Source organism: Cryptotermes secundus, unplaced genomic scaffold (genome assembly GCF_002891405.2).
Source record: "Cryptotermes secundus unplaced genomic scaffold, Csec_1.0 scaffold693, whole genome shotgun sequence".
Taxonomy (NCBI): domain Eukaryota; kingdom Metazoa; phylum Arthropoda; class Insecta; order Blattodea; family Kalotermitidae; genus Cryptotermes; species Cryptotermes secundus.
Window position 1 is genome coordinate 997,665 of NW_019722434.1, and position 19,940 is coordinate 1,017,604.

A 19,940-nucleotide genomic window follows, 5' to 3' on the forward strand; every position below is an offset into this window, starting at 1 on the left:
AACGATGTGGGTTTAGTGGACTGTGGGGTACGATCTGCCACATGGAAGTTATATAATGTTGCAGGTGTGCTGTTCAGCATAGAGGTCACGACCGTGTACTTTGCAGTCAGAAATTATTGGCGTGGGTTCTTTGCTGCTGTGTGCGGTGCAACCGTGTTCAGACTGCTGGCAGTGTGGTTTCAGAAAGAAGGTAAGCCTGGACCTTCAGTTGAAGAGCACTCTGTCTTCAAGACTCTCCACACAGTTTTGTCCCAAGCCTAGTCTAAATGACTTTACATTTTGATATAAACTTCCACCTTAGATGTGTTTCAGGCTGAGGTGTCTTCCCTAATATCTTACAGCCTTGTGCTGGGTGCTTAATCCTTGTGTAACCCTTTGGCTGTCAAGCCCCTGTGTAGAACCTTGGGTGGATATGGGGGTAAAGGCAAGTAGATTCTTCTACTTAGTTCAGAGCACTTCATTTATGGGAAGCTATTTGCAATGCATAGCTATCATTCTGAAGAATGTAAGAACAAATTTGCAGGCCAGCATTGAAATAATTTTCTTTCATTTTTTCATTTCATGCATCCTGTTGTCTGTTATTATATACAATTCTTTATTGGAGTCTGTTGTAACACAACAACGTAACGGTCAAGGTTAAAATTACCTTAGCTACATGTTTTGGCTTTTAAAGCTGTCATCAGGCAAACACATGATTACTATATTCACACACTATTGAACTGCAATTTCATTGTGATAGTAAAGCTGGATGCTTGATAACTGTTACATTATAAAATACATGGTATAAAAATACAATGAATTATAAACTTATTATAAAATGAAAGTTATGGAGTAAAATATGATTAAAAACGCTTCATGTGATATTGCATATCATGAAGTCAGGTGTTGCAATTTTGTTAAGTTCCCCCCGACATAATGGTATATTCTAGACTTGTATACATATAGTAAACCGCTTGGAGGCCCGTGGTGTAGGTGTACGAGGGGGTACCCAAAAGAAACCGAACTTATTTTTTTTAAACTTATTTATTCAAATTTTAAGCACAAACCTTCAATCCCTTTCAAAGTACTCTCCACTTACACTAATACACTTGTCTAGTCTTTTATTCCATATTCCATATTCGCCTCCGTCGTTTTTTTCCTTCACCTCAGCGACATCAGCAAAACGCTGAAAAAAAGTTTTGATCATTTCGGGACTCTTCTTTCAAAGCACAGCATGCTTCCACGCGACCTTGTTTTTGTTCAGCAGTCAGCAGTCGTGGCACGAATTTCGCAGCCACTCTTTTCATTCCCAAATCTTCTGTCAAAATTCGCTGAACTGAGCTCCAAGTCACTCCCGACAGCTCCACAATTTCTTCAATGGTCCGTCGTCGATCTTCCTTGATGATTTCACGAATTTTTTCAACATTTTCATGTGTTCGGGCCATTGCAAAAACGACGATCACACAAAACAGTTGTCACTATAAACTCTGCCGAAACTAGTCCTTACCTTCTGAAGCAACGGTAGTCGGCTTATCGACTCAGGAATGTTAGCTCTATGCGCTCATATCGGCAAAACGCGGTACTACAAAAGCTCTGCCCACAAAAAAATTAGTTCGGTTTCTTTTGGGTACCCCATCGTATAGTATTAGTTACTATAGGATTCTGACGATGGTGTATAACACATAGAGATATTGGGTTTTCGGACTTAATCCATCGTCCTGGTTTTAAGATAACTAAGAAAAGACACGACGTTTCGGAAACTGGATCTGTTTCCATCCTCAGGTGAGGGAAAACCTACCAGTAGGTCCAGTGATTGAGGCTAGCTCTTTCTAAGGGACCCAATAGAGTAGGTGTTTTCCCTCATCTGAGGACGGAAACAGATCCAGTTTCTGAAACGTCGTGTTTTTTCCTAGTTATCTTAAAACCAGGAAGATGGATAAAGTCCAAAAACCCAATATCTCTGTGTATAGCATTATTTGACATTAATTGTTTGGCCGGTGCCTCATCTTACAATGTATTTTGTCTGTTCTGTTGGGAATGCAGATTGCAAACAGATAAGTAAACAAACAAAGAAATAAATAAACAAACAGACAAACAAGTCCTGGAACTTGGTCACTCAAGCAGCACATGATCAGTTTGAAATAAAACAATTGACTCTTACCTTAGATACAGAATTAGCAGAAGAAGCAATCACTACCTTGATGTGCATTATCAAAAATACATTTTAATTACCATACCTATGCACAGCAAGGGCTCCCCACTGCTGTTGGCAACTTAGTGTGTGAATTGAACGGAAACATGGTTAGAATTCGAACATGGCAACTTACACCAGGTCACAACACGCACCAGACAAAATTTAATTCACAGCCACACACCACTCTTCCAGCTGAGCAAGAGAGAGGGAAGGAAAGGACATGAGAGAGAGAGAGAGCAGGCATGGTAACACTTCAGCCTCAATTTCCAGAGAGGGGGAAAGGAATAGAATTTGGCAAGGGAACTCACGTGGATCAGATGCTAGTGTAAAAAGCGTGAAGCCATGCAGTAAAGTAGAAGGGAAAACGAGGGCACTAAGCCATCAGAGCCTACAGTGGTACTTCCATTCGAGAAATGGAATGCTTCAGCTTCCAGCTGGGGTGGATATTTTTCTCTTCTCCACAACATCCAGATCAGTTCTGGGTCCCACCCAGTGTCCATTGCAGGGATAAAGCAGGTGAAGTGTGTTGCTAACAGCCAACTCCACCTAGTACTGAAGATTAGAAAAGACTGGAGCTGTACCTCCAGTGGGCTGTAGTGTTGATCGTATTGATGTAACTGGAATGTAGCCTTCCACACTTCACTGGCAGGCGCACGATGGCATGATAACTGTAGTTTGCTCCTTGTACAGCCACCGTGACGGCCGTGTATGCTACAAGCTTCACCATGGACTTTCCGTTCGACCCACAGGAACTCATTGTATTCGCTCTCATTGGGTGAGTTCTGTCTGCAGCAACAAATAACATGAAGAAAGCAGTCTTCTGGGATTTGGCACCGTGTATATGTGGTGTTAACCGATGTTTCAGAGGAACGTCGGTTAACACCACATATACACAGTGCCAAATCCAAGAAGACTGCTTTCTTCATAGTCACCGCCATGAAAGCCTCAAATCTAACAAGTAACATAATTCCCTGTGAAATATCAAGTGGAAACTGCCTAAAACTAACTTTGTTAAGAATGCTTAACTCCAGTAACGTGAAAAGTTCTGGAGAGAGAGCTGTATTTGTACTGAGAATCTATACTCAATAGACTAACTATGCACTAAGTAGTACTGCTGCCTAGGAGAACTTTCTCAGAAAAGGTTGATACTGCGGTACCAACTTAAACGTACCTTCCACTGCTGCCTTCTTCTGCTCATGACTGCAACATAACAGTTTGTTGCTGCTCCTGTATTTATTTACATGTTAACGAGAGCAATGACAACATAGAAGATGTTAACCTTTTAGATGAAAGGATTTATATGATAAATTACGCAAAACATTATTCTCAAAATCAGCCCAGATTTGAAAACATTTAAAACAGTTAACTGCTGTATCTCCTCACTGCAAGCTGCTATCATGGATCAGTGTATTATTGATGTGAACACTTGGATTCCAAATTAAAGTGTCTATAAGCCTCTAGTTTCCATAAGTTCCCCTGTTCTGAACTCCATGAATGGTAGTAATCCCAGTCCTTTCCTTTCTTGCTTCATGTTTGTCTTCACTGACAGTTTCAATCCTCTGTCTTCAGTGTGATCTCAGGGCTGGGAGGGTCCATGTATGTGTGGGTGCACCGCCAGTATGTTCTGTTCATGCGACGGAACAAGAAGATGACCTCTTTCCTACAGAAGAAGTAAGTTCGATGGATCTGTTTAACCCTTTCAGTTTGTGAAATGACTAGAATCAGTGGATGATGTGCATTTTTGCCTCCAGTTAGAATGGTTGAACTCAGTTTCACATCCAAGATAGATATGCAGCTCAGAGCATGTTACACATTTGATACTCAGCTATCACTTCAGTTACATTTCATTTACATTTTCCTTTAACTCTATATACCACTGAAACAGCCCAACCACAGCAAGGCTTTCAAATCTGATTGTGTGTGGCATTTAGATTGTACAAAATTCCTGGTTGTTAACACTGTTTGGTTCCGACCTGTTGCACATGCAACTTTCATGTTATAAAATAAGCAGGCAATTTGTATGCAGCCTGTGACAGTAAATGCTTCCATCGATATACAGAAATTAATGGAACTTTTGTTGTGACAGGGTTGAACTTTCATCAGGAAATTTCTTGAACAGCCTTAAGAAACAATTGGAGAAGGCACTGCATCTGTTTCATTTCCCCTTTAAATAACATTAAAAGAATTCAATTCCTACCTCACAGAAGACGCTGCAGCTGAGTAACAAACATTAACTGGTTCATGCTGTTCGGGAAGGTACTTGCTGTTGATTGTGATAATTTATGAAATACATATGCAAATACACTGCATAGGTAAAATGCAGAGTCCTTAATATCGATGCAGTGGTATGTACAGTTACTATTGTCCTTAAAAGGGTTAAACTTTGACTGTCAAGTTCCTGCATACAACTGCTTACTAGAAATACCAAGGTTGCTTGGGGGTAAATGCGGTTGCACAGAAATAGCCGCAGTACTTCGTCAGATAACCTTCAAATTACCACAGGTATAAACAGCATGGAAGCTTGTCCTTTCCTCTAAACATTGATATGCCACATATGATGCTCTCTATTGTCCATAAGTGGCTATATTAAGTGATCATCTTTCGGTCACTCTCTTTGTCTGTGGCACTTAGTGTAAAATGTGCTGAGCTGATAATATTGACCCATGCAGAGGTTTAAGCTTCAAAGTATTTGGGGTGAAGTATGATAATGTTTCTTTGTTTGCCAGAATGTTCTTGTAGATATAGATTGCTACAGCTTCTGTTGGTAATGTTCGGGCCTAGTGAGTTACCCAAGAGTATACAGTTGTACAGTCTTTCTGAGCAGTTGAAATGTATTCATATATGCAATATTTGAGTTCATCACGGAAGTGAACATGAATGCAGTCAGGTGGTATATGGTACCATGTAGTCTGGTAGATGGGTACTAATGTCTTCAGGTTAGCAGAGTTTACTCCTGTCTTCGGAGGACAGAGGGAGCAGGTAACTTTCAGCTGCACCACACAACATCAAATCCCACTGGACAGTAGTATTTTTATTTGCGTCTGGTTAGGAAATTCTCTGTTATTATGGAACCAAAATGTTGCTCACCATCTCCACAAGGGGCTGACATTGATATTTTTCTGAACAAGTTCAATCTGCTTTACAATTCATTTCTTGTCTGTACGCTAACCTCCGTGCAGCTGCTAACTGTTAACGATATTGCCTTGCGTGCGGTGCAGCCGTTTCCTGTACCCAGGAATAGTCTCGCTGATGGTAGCATCTGTGTCCTTCCCTCTTGGATTTGGCCAGTTCATGGCAGGAGATCTGAACTCCCATGATCAGGTGAGTAGCTCCATATATTAGCTTCTTCTCCCCTACTTGTACCCNTGTGACCTGACTGAACCTTCGTGTTCTGAGTCATCCAGTGGGTCTCTTTCCTTTAAATTTTAATTTAATGTCCTCAATTTCCTTGTTCTACACAGTCTTTGTATATATGGTCAAACCACTCCAATAATTTACCTTCTAATTCTGTTAAATTTAGGATTCTTTCTTCAATATAGCATATCTAACCCTGTCCTTTCTTGTTTTCCCTTCACTACTTCTTAAGAATTTCCTGTCCGTTGCTTGGATTTTGCTTGTGTGTCACTTTATGATGATCCATGTTTGAGTGTTATATGTTAGTATCAGTTTAAAATATACTGTCACATGTTATGAGTAACTCATGGCAGGTTTTTGGTTTGGATATTGGATTTATTGACCACTTACAGATCATAGCTAAAAGTAACTTTAACAGTCTTTGCTGAGTTATACGCTCCAAATATCACCATAACTACAGCACACATAAAGTCTCCACTAGTCATTTCCTAGTAACGGCTTCTACAATGGCTATTCCTCTGCTTCCATACTCAGGTCCTCTCTGGATGGTGGCTCCCTTCCAACTGCCTGTTCTTGCTTTTGTTGTCCTCCTTATAACCCCTTTTGTACAGACCAAATAGAAACCCCCGTTTCCAACAGTACCTCTATTGTTGTTGCACGCTTATCTGTTGCCACAGGGACATGTTTACTGAACCATTGCCTGGAAACGGCTTTACACACTACAGTACATTAGATACTGTTGTTTTGCATTTGGGGAGGAGGTGTATGTTGCATAACCTTGATTTTACAATTTGACACAATTTGGAATGTTCATTCTTCTCATGATGTCTCCAGCGATTTACATTTCCAAATTTTTTTCAGTTTTTGAAGAAATAAATTGAATGTGCCTATCTGTTTTATTCTGATGTAACTATAATGTGTGTACACAGCTAATGTGGCAGGGCCTGGTAAGAATGTCACCTTGTAACTTTGCTGACCTTCACGAATTTCCTGCTTATGATCTGATGTTGGAAGGTATGAATTGCTTTAATCCACTTCTTAGTCTTTTGGACCAAACTGATCAAGAGAATGGAACTATTTATGTAGTTTGAAATCAAAAGATGTATTGAAATATACTTCTTTACCTTCCTACAGGGATTTTTCGCCTGCTAATGAGATGTGACTCTCCCAGCTGCACTGACAATGTGACGTGTGCCATCTATTTACTTACCCAAGCAGAATAGTCCTTCTTCACCCAGGATATGGTTGCTTCCAGTATGATAATGTATAGTGGCTGAAACGTTACATAGGGAATAACAGTGAAATAAAAAGAAATAAGTTTACTCAAAGTAACTTAATAGAAAATGGCTGAGAATGAAGATTTGCACCCAAACATTGTACCATGATGCTTGTATATCACCTTAGCAGCCATGGCTGCCATACACATTCACAAGAGTATGGAATAGATTTCATAACACTTTGGGTATTCTGTATGAGGTGAGCAGTAGGAAAAAGGAAAGTGGCAGGAAGATTCATTCTCATACATACTGCATTATATCTGCAAAATGTCTAAATAGTGAAATTTCTGGAAGTGCAATATTGTTGTTGTGTTAGGTGTCAGGCCTGTTCACAAACTTCACATGGACCAAAGGGAACCTTACCGTGCTGGAAGCAGAGACTGTGCGCCACTGGATTACCCCTTACACTGATGTGTTCGTGAGTCTCGCTGGCTTCATTCTCTTCCATGTGAGTTGACCCACATGCCAGTAAATGATATGACAGATGGAATTTGTTACAAGAGGTAGGATTGAAAATGACTGTCCCATTTAGAATGGAGGATAAAGTGCTGTAGAAATGTGCACGGGAAGGAAACAGATATTATGTCATTAGTGAAGTCTCAAGCATCTGGCCTCAGTTCATGGACCTCTGCTTCCAAATGCTGAATCTGATCCAACTTCACACGGCTGGTCACACTCAAATTTCAAGTCTTGTATATTAACATTGTTGTTAGGGAGTGGATAGGCTGTGTGAATTATCGTTGGCAGTTGGGGAAATTGAGAATTCTGTTAGAAATGTGTTGGATTAAGTAATCAGGCTTTAAAAAGGGGTCCTCATTCAATTATTTTGGAAGTAAATTCATGCCAGTGTGGAGCACAGTATGACCATTTTGAAATTAAAAAGACTATGTCATGAGGAATACTGTCTTCTTGCATGTGATACCATGCAGCCTTGTAGGAGTTCACAGCCACTTTAGAGAAATGCACTGCCTTCATTTTCAGGGTCAAAGAGTAAGCCAAGCAAACAACCAACAAGAGTCTTGTCTTACTCTTAGAATCTTTAGACGCAAGCAGCACATTCTTGTGAACTGTCAGTGAACAAGGCAACACATCCCAGAAGATGGTGCCCTCTTCATAGTTGTCACTGTGAGAACCTCAAGTCCAGGTTCTGAGCGCGGTGAATATGCAGATAATTGGTTTCTGGGATGCAATGCTGTATAGCCTAATAGACATGTACCCGACATTTCCATCTTCAGGGTAGAAGAGAAGGAAGGTACAGAGACAGGGATAGGAAGAAAGGAAGTAGGATTGTAAGTGGGCCCTAAAAGGGTGGGATAAACATCTGAAAGGAAAGAGGTGTGAAAAATGTTCATAGGCTCTCCTTTACATGTTGCTATTTTGACGCTGATCATTATGAGCCCTCATTTGTTTGGATGATTATAGATGACCATGAAATTTATTTCTAATTAATTCTCGGTAATTTTAATTTCAAAAGTCTTATGTTTCGATATTTATTGTGATCTTTAATATCGTATTTCATTGTCTGGGACGTGCAATACGGTGTTTATGTTGAAATTTCTAGATTCTGGCAGGACCAAGGAGTCCGGAATTCTGACATTTACGAGCAGTCATAAATTTAGCTCGGGTACAGGGAACCAGACGCGCCTAAAAGGAAGGTCAATGAGAAGGACAGGTCAGAACTTGTTACAGTTTCCTGTGAATGAGGGCCAGTATGATCGAGTTGCCTCGTTCAAGCTTCCTTGCGGAAGATGGGATGACATGTATATGTCCACACCATGGAGAATTCGAATTCTTTCGAATTCCCGGTGTGGGGTGTGCAAGCCATTCCACAAAGAGAGACTTTCACCATATTCCGAAGTGAACGGACATGACCCTTGCACGCTCCGAGACCTAGCTTGCAGATCGTGTAACGCTATACCTTAAAGCATAAGGATACATAAAATTAACAGTGGTTTGAAGAACAAAAAGGTGAATAAACGTCAATTGGATCAACTCCCAGAATACCACTTTCTTTGGCATCGCTACCCTGAGACTCATGCAAACCGACCCAGCTAGTTTCCCGTACCTATACCGATCTTCCTTAGTTTGATCTGTGAGGACAACTTGCAGTGATCATCATACACTGTCCTAAGGTAGAAACAGGTTTAGCAGGGATAGCACCATTCCGACTGAGCTGAAATTCAAAGAAAGGCGGGTTGGAAAAGAGCGGTGTTAACACACAGGCCTATGAGGTGTACTGGTATGAATTGGATGTGAAAGGTGAACTCTAGATATAGTTATTTCATTATGGAAGCAGGGCCCTGGAGCAGCTGTGCCCCAGTTAAATCCTCTGCCTCTCACAAGTGAGACTCATTACAAGCAGCTTCTAGTTTGCATAACAGTCTGCAGTGCTGCTTCATGTTGTGTGGACAGATATAGGTATATAAAGCTTTCTGTCACACAATGTATATTCGCATCCAAGCTTTTACAAAATGGGTTACATATTTCAGTATATATATAATTTTCAGCCATCTGTTATCTGAACACATACATACACTTTATTCTAAGAAGAATACATGGGCGGTGCCATTAGTCAGGTGGTCAGTCACTGCTTTCCCACTTTGATGGCATTAGTTCAGTCCCAGGTCAGGTCATGCAGGATTTGTGGTTGGCAAGGTGGCACCTCATTCCACTGACTGCTCTGCATTAATTAATCATCTATCATCCAGGGCTGGTACAATAGGCCAGTTAGTGGCCAATGTACCAAGTGAACTCAGTGTCACCCTACCCCAGAAACTAAACTAAAAAAGATATATATGCATGTGTTTGGATAATTGAGAACCTGAAGATTACTTAAAGATTGATATTGCTAGCTCTTTATATGCTGGAAGAAGAATAGGCCTATACATTTGTGATGGAAGGATTTTCATGTTTTCATAACAGTGTACAAGTTCCCACTACTGATGTCTGATTCCAGTTTGTCTTCTCCATCATTGGTTCAACAATTCCCGTTCCATCAGGAAGCTTCATTCCTGTGTTCAAAATTGGGGCAGCATTGGGCCGAATGATGGGCGAGGCAATGCACCTCTGGTTCCCACAGGGCGTCCATTATGGCAATACAGTAGCGCCCATTATACCAGGTAACAGATTGGTGCCATGGCTCTGCTGCGTCACTGTGATTACACCCGCAATACCTGCCCCTCACCATAATAATTCTTCAGTTTTTCATTTTAGTCAGTCAGTTAGTTGGTGTATAGTTACTGTGGTGTGATTGCCTAAGAGCTTTGTGCAAATCCTTCAGCCACTCAGCCAGATAAGTTGGACACATGCAGGAAACAGTCAGATGATTGCTCTCTGGTGTGTCCTAAATGTATATATCTCAAAGGAGGAGTCTGTATTCTGTATATATCAGACTGATGCTTCCTGTCCTGTCATATGGTATGTTTAAGTTAAGCATCTTTGAGGTAACTTCATCAGAAAGTGACATAGATCATAATGTCGTCATTTGAAAGTTGCTGGATTCTGTCTTCGACATACAGCGGGAATGACAGAATTTTTCCTGTGTAAGATTGCTTGCACACTGTATTACACCTCCTCAGAACTGTTTCAGACATGGCAAGTACACAGGGCAAGAAGGTTGAGAGAATAATCTTCAGTAGAAGATGTGCTTGCCGGTCACGGTAGCCGAGTGGTCTAAGGCATGCACTGTCTTCGCTTGCTCGGAAGGCAGGATCGTGGGTTCGAATCCCACTCAGGGCATGGATGTTTGTGTGCGTTTTTCTGTGTTTGTGTACAGGTAGAGGTCTTGCAACGAGCTGGGCACTCGCCCAAGAAGTCCTACCATATGTGTAAGATCTAGAAAAACCGAAGCGAACGGAGTTCATGGAGGTAGGCCTAGGCCCACTAGGGCTAGTGCCAACGGGGGGGGNGGGGGGGGGGGGGGAGATGTGCTTGAGTCAGTATTGCATTATCCATTTTTTCCATAAGGAATTCACAGTTTCTCTCTCTAGATAGCAGCACCACATGGTTAATGTTATTCTATGAAGTTTTGTATCTCATGATAACTGCAGCTGTCTTTCCAGAACTTTCAAATTATTGACATAATTAATTTTTTATGAAGTTTGTTTCTAAAGCCAAAAAGTGTTCCTTTTGCACATAAATTGTTTGTTACATTATATCTTATGTGACCCCCTCGTTGATGTCTCCACCTTATCGTGGTGAGGGGGTTTGAGTATGCCAAGGACCCTGAGAGGTATACCAGCGGTAGCGTAGCTACTGGCAGGGCCTCCCTTGCTGGACAGGTCAAAGGGTAGGCATCAGACAAAGAGAGACACCAAAAACCAAAAACTGATGCTGGAAGCAGCGTCACCAGCAGCGACTTGAAGCACAGAGCAAATGATGCTCGAGATGGTTCAAGTTTGTATAGCAACAGGCGTGACCAGAGTGGTTTGAACGGCTGTTGTACTGTGATGTGGAAAGCAAATGGAAAAACTACCACATTATCACTTTTCCTGGATAGTCTCTTTCCAAAAACAGAGATACCATGTATGCGAAGATAGAGGGGCGGATAGAAGTGACCAGAAGACGAGGAAGAAGATGTAAGATGATGCTGGATGACCTTGGGGACAGAAGAGGATATTTTTATTTGAAGGAGGAAGGTCTAGATCGCATTAAGTGGAGGAACTGTTTTGGAAGAGACTGTGGACCTGTCGTCTGACAGATTACTGATGATGATCTTATGTGCTGAATTATATAATGGTGTTGATAACCACAAAAATGTCATGTGAGATGTCATTTGGCTTGTTGCTAGTCACATATATAGTTATTTTAAAGTATCTTGAGCATTTGATAGTAGGAAATACATTGCGAGGATCTTCTAGTGTCCAAGAAGCAGCTCACAGTAGCATGCTCAAGCTTATAACTGCGTGTACCAAACAGCACACTGGAATGGGCTCCATTCCTGCTTCATGTTTCAGGATGTTACAGGTTTAGACCTTGGCCCGGAGAGCAGCTATCCCAACAGATTTTGTTGCATTTCCTCAGTCTATCCAGGCAAATGCCAGGATAGACTCTCAAACTGAGACATAACTGTAACCTTCCACATTGTTTCAAGATGATTATTCACTAATTATTGTGTCATTTCATGATGTATGTATAGTCTGAGTTATTTAAAGCATTAAAGAAACAATAAAATAAAACAAGAAGTTCTGAGAAGAACTGATCTCCTATGGACCGCATAGAAAATGATGCATCGAACAGTTCTTCTGTTGTTGCATGTGAATGTGTTGCTGCAAGAACGTGTTTACCAAGCTGCTGCCTAGCAGTAATGGCGGGAGGATACACATACAGACACACAGACAACGGGATGATCTCTTAAGCCTACTTTTATATTTTCAAAACAGGGAAATTAAGGTAAAAATAAACCAGCAGAGGAGTGCCACGCTTCTGACAAGGTTCATTTTGTCATGCAGGTGGCTATGCTACAGTAGGAGCTGCTGCATTCTCAGGAGCTGTGACACACACCATCTCGGTGTCGGTGATTGTGTTTGAGATGACAGGCCAAATCACACACATCATTCCCATCATGGTGAGTTGCCAAGACTCTGGTCTTATGTTGTAAAGTAAAATTTGAAAAATATTTTGTTAGGAGCATTCACATCTCTTGTATTTTGGTTAACACACAAGAAACAATGTTAGAACTGAATGAATGTATAAGCTTGGCCCTTGCACCGCGACCTCAGTGGTCTATTGTGCTTCCCATTTTTTTAATTATTCCCTGAACAACCCCGCGCTTTGAATAAAGCGCAGGATTTTAGATGTGGGGCCGTCAAAATAGTCACTTGGTTCCATAAAGTACTGACCCAAGTGACGTAGTCTTAAATAAGCATGTTAGGACTTCTCTTCATGGCGTCCAGATTGGCTCTGGAACCCAACCGGCCTCCTATCTAATGCGTACCATGGGCTGTTTCCTCAGGGAGTAAGGGGCCAGGGCATGAAGCTGGCCATTCACCTCCATCTAGTAGAGGTCAAGAGTGACTGAGCTATACCTCTGCCCTCCCATGTGTCTTCGTGGCATGGTACTTAACTGATTAATTAACACAGGGACAAGCTTTGCCTCTTTTTTACTCTTACATGTCTTGAAGACTCCCTCAGACATCACACTTGCGCTGTGTTGCAGATTGCAGTGCTGATCTCGAATGCAATCGCTGCGCTGTTGCAGCCGTCACTGTACGACAGCATCATCCTCATCAAGAAGTTGCCATACTTGCCAGATCTGCTGCCGTCCAGCTCCAGTAAGTCCTGCAGTTCAGGGAAGCTGTTGATTCACGTGTTTGGCATTGGCTGCACTGTTACTGTTATTATGTGCAACAGGATGGTCACCATAAAAATTTCAAATAAGAGAATTAATTTAAAGATCTAAATGAGATTTGTGACATGAGTCACATTGTGAATATGAATACTACTGCCTTCTCAGCCATGACACTGGTATCTGTCTACTGGACTATGAAGCAGTGGTGCTGGAAGAACGTGTTCAGGATATGTTCAGCCCAAATTTCAGTGAGGATATTGGTTATCCCAATTAAGGTATTTCATGGTTTTCCTCATTCCATTCAGGCAAATGTCAGGATAGTTCCTGAATTAGGCCATGACCGTTTCATTCTAAATCCTTTGTGATTCATGTTATCTATCCATTTGATGCTGTATAGTCTAGTTACTGAAATCGTTTATAAATACCCCCCCCCAAAGAAACATTAGCATCACATCCCAAAAGACAGTATTCTTTAAAGATCTAAATAAAAAACATCCAGTTAGTTCCATGGTGCATGAGGGGCCATTACTGTGTGCTCTCTAATGGCCATTTGTGTTCCAGAAATGTACAGCGTGTATGTGGAGGACTTCATGGTCCGTGATGTCAAGTACATCTGGCATGGAATGAGCTATGGGAAGCTGAAGGAGGTGTTGAAAGAGAACCGCAATCTGAGGGGCTTCCCCCTGGTTGACAACCCAGGTCAGTACTCACTTTACCGTGGACACATTCTTGTTCCAGGAAGGATCCACTGTGCTCCCTCCCCTTCTTCATAAATACTACTTCCTCTCCCCCTGTTCTTTCAGCTTCTTTTCCTTCCTTCCACAACTTCCATTCTTGACCTTTGCCTCCTTCTCTTCCTCTCTTCCTCCACTTCGTTGTTTCTTTCTCTTCTCCCAGTTCGTCATTTCTTTTACCTTCTGCCAGTTTCTCTCCATGTTCTCCACTCCTGTTGGTTCTGAATTTTGTATGTTAGTGTCCTCAGTGTACTGGCCAGATATTTTGAATTTACCCTGCACCCCACATTTCGCTGTCTGATAAATTCTGCCTTCTCTTGACCACAGAATCCATGATCTTGTTGGGCTCTATTCAGCGCCTGGAGCTCATCAAACTCATAGAACGCCACATTGGACGGGAGCGACGGCTGCAAGTGGCTGCCAAGTGGAAAAAGGAGGCACAAGAGAGGTCGGCAACTTTCGTGTTAAAGTCATATTACTTAATCTTTATTCCACTGTCTTGTATTAAATTAGTTCGTTACTTTTAATGCACTTCTGCCCCAAGTTCACATAAATTACATTTAATTCATCAATTCATACCTCACAGAAAACACAGCCCATCCCCATTACAGAGTCTGACTGGTTAATTGTGTTTAATGAAATAATTACTGTTTATGTTGAGAATCATGTGAAATACATTCATACCCTGTGGACAGAATGTAGATTTCTTTAATATTAAAGCTGTTGTAAATATAGTTACCACTATTCTTTCAAGGGTCATGATGAAACTGAGAATAGAGGAAGTAAAGTGCACTCTGATGTCTGGAATGAGTGAAGTTTTTCTTCTGCTGCAGGGCCAAAGAAGAGATGGAACGTAAGATGTGGGAGGAGTCACAGAGGCAGCGACGACCATCCCGGTTTGAGGTGATCCCTGCACCAGACATCTTGAAGCTTCGACAGCGCTCCAGCAGTGACCTCGTTTCACACAATAATCTTGCAGTGGGGGATGTCAATGGGGTGAGTGGACAGGACTGTGGTATATTCTAAAGCACAATAGACCACTGTAGGTTGCAGTGCAAGGGCTGAGAAGGCCTACCCCTCATACATTCGTTATGGTATACTCTATCTAAAATTTTTATAAGAGGAATCTTGAGCTGTTATACCTCTGAATACATAAATAAGTAGTGAAGTCCATCAAGCATGACAAGTTTAATAGGAAAAATCTTGCCTTCACATGTTTCAGCCAATATTGGCCATCATCAGAAGGCGTAGCCAACACTAAGAAATAATACTTCACATATGTGCTTGGACATAAGTAGTTGTAATGGAAATTATAGAAGTTTATTTTAACAATACTTGCATTTCAGTGACTCTGTTTTTTGATGCATCTGATGATGATCTGTCAAGACCAATCCATGCGGTGGTATGATATATTAAAAAAGGGTAATGCTATCCCTATAACAAGCTGTAGAGGCCAATAGGATTGTGAGATATTAAGACTCTCACATTTTCTAGACATTTGGCTCACAGATGGTGGTGAGGCTGTCAGCCTCATGTGTCAGCCACCCTTTACCCTCAGGAAGATTCCTGGCACTCATTTCTGTTAGAGGCTGAGTCGACCCCAGGTCCATAATGTGGCTCAAAGGATTAGTTCAATTGAAAAATCCAGTGACTCAAGCCCACAACCTTGAGGCTTGTAGCATAGTGCCTCAGCCAGCAATGCTACCGCATGCCCCTTGGTATAGTATAACCACATCAAATTAAGTCCATGATTTATTCTGACCGTCTTACAGTGCATACATTTATTCACCTTACTCTTCTCTCTTGCACTACATGTTTCGGCACTAAAATGCCATCTTCAGGTGCTTTTCGATGTACGTCGAACTACTGCATTGCATGCCCTGTTGTCTTTATACTAAAAAAACTAAAATATATATTCGTCATATATATTGCTAAATTTTAAATATTAAAAATGTTAAAACTATTCAGGATTTGTCATCCTTATGTCGTATTTCAGTACGTGAGTCACACCTATCTTCTTCTGTCTTCTTCTGTGACTCACGTACTGAAATACGACATAAGGATGACAAATCCTGAATAGTTTTAACATTTTTAATATTTAAAATTTAGCAATATATATGACGAATATATATTTTAGTTTTTTTAGTATAAAGACAACAGGGCATGCAATGCAGTAGTTCGACGTACATCGAAAAGCACCTGAAGATGGCATTTTAGTGCCGAAACATGTAGTGCAAGAGAGAAGAGTAAGGTGAATAAATGTATGCACTGTAAGACGGTCAGAATAAATCATGGACATAAATCAGTGCAACAGGACGCTAAACTATAACACATCAAATTAATCCTGACACTGTTGTGTATGTTATTTTATTGTTATGCAGCTGTTGTGTAGAGACATAGGATGGGGTGGTATGGACTAGACTGATCTGGCTCAGGACAGGGACCATTGGAGGGCTCTTTTGGACATGGTAATGAACTGTTGGGTTCCATAGAATGTTGGGAAATTCTTGAGTAGCAGCACAACTGTGGAATCTGAAGACCTCAGCTGTGTGGAGTTCGCTGGCCACTATGTACAGTGATCATAAAGGGACTTCTGTTAGTATTATAAATTGAGTCTAAAATGTTAATGCAGTAGAAATATGCTGTGTATGTTAAAAGTAATTAGTTAATCTTAATTAAAATAAATTACAAGGTACTGTTGCTTAAACAGAGGAACAGTAGAAAATCTTGTAGACTGTTGTCATTTCAGCTGTATGCTGTATGTAGTCTGGTGGAGCATTAGTGTGGGACATGCTTTGTGTGACCTGTTCCCATCTTGATCAGTCATCCTCTTGGGTGTTTTGCAGTTATTTTCCTACTCAGAAACTTCTTTGCAATTCTTTGTACCTGCTTAAAATGTGCTCATCCTATCTTATTCTGTTATTTATTAACGCATTATTTTTATTTAATTTTTCATCTTTCTTCATGATCTTTCCTCCCACACTTCTTAACAATGCCATCTTAACCACTCATAAGCTACTAGTATCTGTCTTGCTTCATGCCAGCATTTCCCTTGTCTGAAATCTCTGAGTTATATACTTCTGTGTCTCTAGTATTGAGCCTTTAGTTACTGAAATGACAATGTGTAATCAGTTAGGTGATCAGTTCATTAGTTAGACATTAATTTAGTTCATCACTAAGTTACTTACCTGGAGTGTCAGCTTGAAAATAGTCATTTAGTTAGTTAGTTAGCCTGCTACCCTAAGGCTGGAGGAGCAAGTTCCTCCAAAGTGTGTGTCCATCTGTCAAGCTACACAACATCACATGACAGAAAAATGTAATCTTGATTCTTATGGCTATGAAAACTTCAAATTTAATTTACTTAGGTCTGTTTGTCTGTAAGTCATTTATTCAGCTACACAGACTTTTAGCTAGCTAGTTTCTTAATTTCTACTCTGAAGATGGAGGCAACAGGTTCCTCTTAAATCTATGAAAATATGTGGTCACATCCTGGGAGATCTTAAGTCTCATGTATTTAGATTGGTTTCCAGCAAGCCAGTTTCCTAGCTAGACAGTCACAGTCAGTTGGCTGCTTTACTTTCCCTGTGTCTCGCCTCTGTTCCAGAGCAATCCACTATTCGGTAGTCAACCAAAGAAATCAATTCTAAAGAAAACTAACTCCTTCACACTGCGCAGTTTCAGCCCCCTGATGAGCCCCACGCCTACTCCCTATACAACAGTCACAGGGGCAGAAAGCCGGTAAGTTTTGTCAGCATTGACTTGTCTCCATGGGCAGTTTATATTTCACCAGATCTCTGTTCATGCGATGCAGCGTGCAGCAGATACATGCAAATTTTGAATTTCAAGAAAACAGATCTTTTGCTGTAAATCATGACAAGAGTTCTGATATGTAAATACTGGTTATGTGCCCATGAAATTGTTAGTCATGCTGTTTTTTTTTTTTTTAATTCAAAACTGACAGGGGGGGGGGGAGATATGCTGTCTGATGAGAAATCTAGCAATGAAAATGTTAATTATGTATTAATCATATAAACAGTTGATTTCTCTTGGAATGGAGTATGTTAGTCCTGTATGCAACTTTAAATCTGAATGCCACATCCACATCTGGCCACCTTTGTGCAGTGAAATGACCTTAGTTCCGACTATTCACATACAGGATCCGCCTGGCATTTGAGGCCATCTTCCGCAAGTCAGCAACTCTACAGGATGTGAACCCTGACCCTGAAGCAGGAGTTGGAGGCAGCATGGATGTCAATTTGACAATGGGGGATCTAACTGATGCACCCCCTGTCCCTCCCAGTCCCAGAGCCTACAAGAAAGTGCAACTGGTATGCCCATTGTCAGTATTTTGTGTGATGAGGTGTTCTGAGAAAATACAAATTTTGATTTTAAATTAATGTAAAGTAAGGTTTATAACTGGGCTAATATTTGCCCAGAATTAAGCTTTCCAGCCCACTATCAACAGACACCATTCTCTCAGTTCCAAATTTTATTAACATATATTAATTGCTTTTGGAGATATAAGATGCAGGAAGGCACACAAGTGACCTCCACATAACATTTCTGCCATGCATTCTACATGCCCCATCCATTTAACTTATCTTGATTTTGTTGCCAAGAGAAAAGTAAGTAAAGAGTACAAACTGTGAACATGTAAAAGGTAAAGCTATATCACTGTAACAGGCTGGAGGTTCATAGGGTTGTACGATATCAAGGCTCCCACATTTTCTAGACAGCTGGCTCACAGATGGTGCTGAGGTTGTCAGCCTTTTACTCCCAGGAAGATTCCTGGTACTAATTTCTTTCAGAGGCTGAGTAGACACTAGGGCCATAGTTAGGCTGGAAGGATTAGGTCAATTGAAAAATCCAGTGACTCCAGCGGGAATCAAACCTGCGACCTTCTGGCTTTTAGCATAGCGCCTCAATAAACTATGTTACTGTGTGCCACCCTGCAAACATATGCATTACATAGTTTTTGGCATTTTCTCTGAGGTCCATATGTTCTCCTCAGCACTGAGTTCATGAACACCTTCAATTTCTTTACTGATATGTAGCCACGGGAGCGAGTGATCGACATGTCACCGGAGGACCAGAAGCAGTGGGAGGAGGAGGAGATGAGCAAGGGAGTTAACTTTGACAAGTGTCACATTGATCCAGCCCCCTTTCAGCTTGTAGAGAAGACTTCATTGCTGAAAGTGCATTCCCTTTTCTCCATGGTAGGGGTAAACCATGCATATGTCACAGCAATCGGCAGGCTCATTGGTGTCGTCGCACTCAAAGAGGTGAGGTCCCCTTTGGTTATCCATGAGGCACAAGATGATAATATATTGTGTTGCAAAATTTTATATGTGGAATGGGCATGTTCTTCGTTTGCAGCTCAGGAAGGCGATCGAAGACTCAAACTCAGGTAATGTTCCAACGCATCAGCCTCCGCACATAACCCTAACCCCTCCACCAGGTTCGGGGATAAAGGGTGACTTGCCCCTGGTCAGTGACCCTCGCAGTAATGACACCATCACATCCATGGACTCTGCCCTCAGTAGCAACACCGCAGCCAGTGAGACAGATGTAGAAGACAATGTCGACAGCTCAAGGCTATGATGGCCATCATGGTATCCTCACAGTTCAGTTTATGATTGTTATGGGTATCAAAGTGTGACTTCTACCTCGCTGGCTGATTGCCACCCTGAGAGAATGGATGTAGGGGCGTGAGTGTAGCACACAGCTGTGATATATGTGAGATTTGAGGTTCTTACTGTGTTGACTATGAAGATTACTGCCTTCTGGGATATAACGCCACGTAGTCTGGCAGAAATTTACCAACATTTTGAAAGCAACTGCTGTCTCCATCAACAGAGTTTGGAAGAGTGTTGGCAACTTCCTACTGGGTTTCATGGCTTCATGTTCTACAAGACAATAATCTTCAGCTGTGATATACATTGACCCAAACTGGTGTACGTGCGTTGCAAGCGCGTCCCAGAAATGTTAGTCGTGGGATGTAGTGTGTAGCATGAATGGTTGTACGTAGCATAGCTGCTCAGTGGAACTGCTGCCCTCTGGCAGGTTGCTGAAGCTCTGTTTTCAAATTCTGGCAATGACACAGTCCTGTAGTG

At 41.4% G+C, this 19,940-nt stretch overlaps 1 protein-coding gene across 5 annotated transcripts in view; it reads left to right on the forward strand.

Annotated features, from left to right (window-relative positions):
* LOC111861453 (chloride channel protein 2) overlaps positions 1-19,940 on the forward strand; it is an 82,733-nt gene extending 62,793 nt beyond the window's left edge. For all 5 annotated transcript variants that reach the window (XM_023846053.2, XM_023846054.2, XM_023846055.2 and 2 more), the window contains exons 6-20: positions 65-190; positions 2,864-2,948; positions 3,743-3,844; positions 5,392-5,494; positions 7,121-7,252; positions 9,761-9,923; positions 12,255-12,370; positions 12,962-13,076; positions 13,655-13,792; positions 14,155-14,275; positions 14,661-14,823; positions 17,432-17,565; positions 17,984-18,155; positions 18,882-19,109; positions 19,204-19,940. In XM_023846053.2, coding sequence (XP_023701821.1) covers positions 65-190; positions 2,864-2,948; positions 3,743-3,844; positions 5,392-5,494; positions 7,121-7,252; positions 9,761-9,923; positions 12,255-12,370; positions 12,962-13,076; positions 13,655-13,792; positions 14,155-14,275; positions 14,661-14,823; positions 17,432-17,565; positions 17,984-18,155; positions 18,882-19,109; positions 19,204-19,428 — 2,123 coding nt within the window. In that variant the 3' untranslated portion in view covers positions 19,429-19,940. The remainder of the gene's footprint in view (positions 1-64; positions 191-2,863; positions 2,949-3,742; positions 3,845-5,391; positions 5,495-7,120; positions 7,253-9,760; positions 9,924-12,254; positions 12,371-12,961; positions 13,077-13,654; positions 13,793-14,154; positions 14,276-14,660; positions 14,824-17,431; positions 17,566-17,983; positions 18,156-18,881; positions 19,110-19,203) is intronic.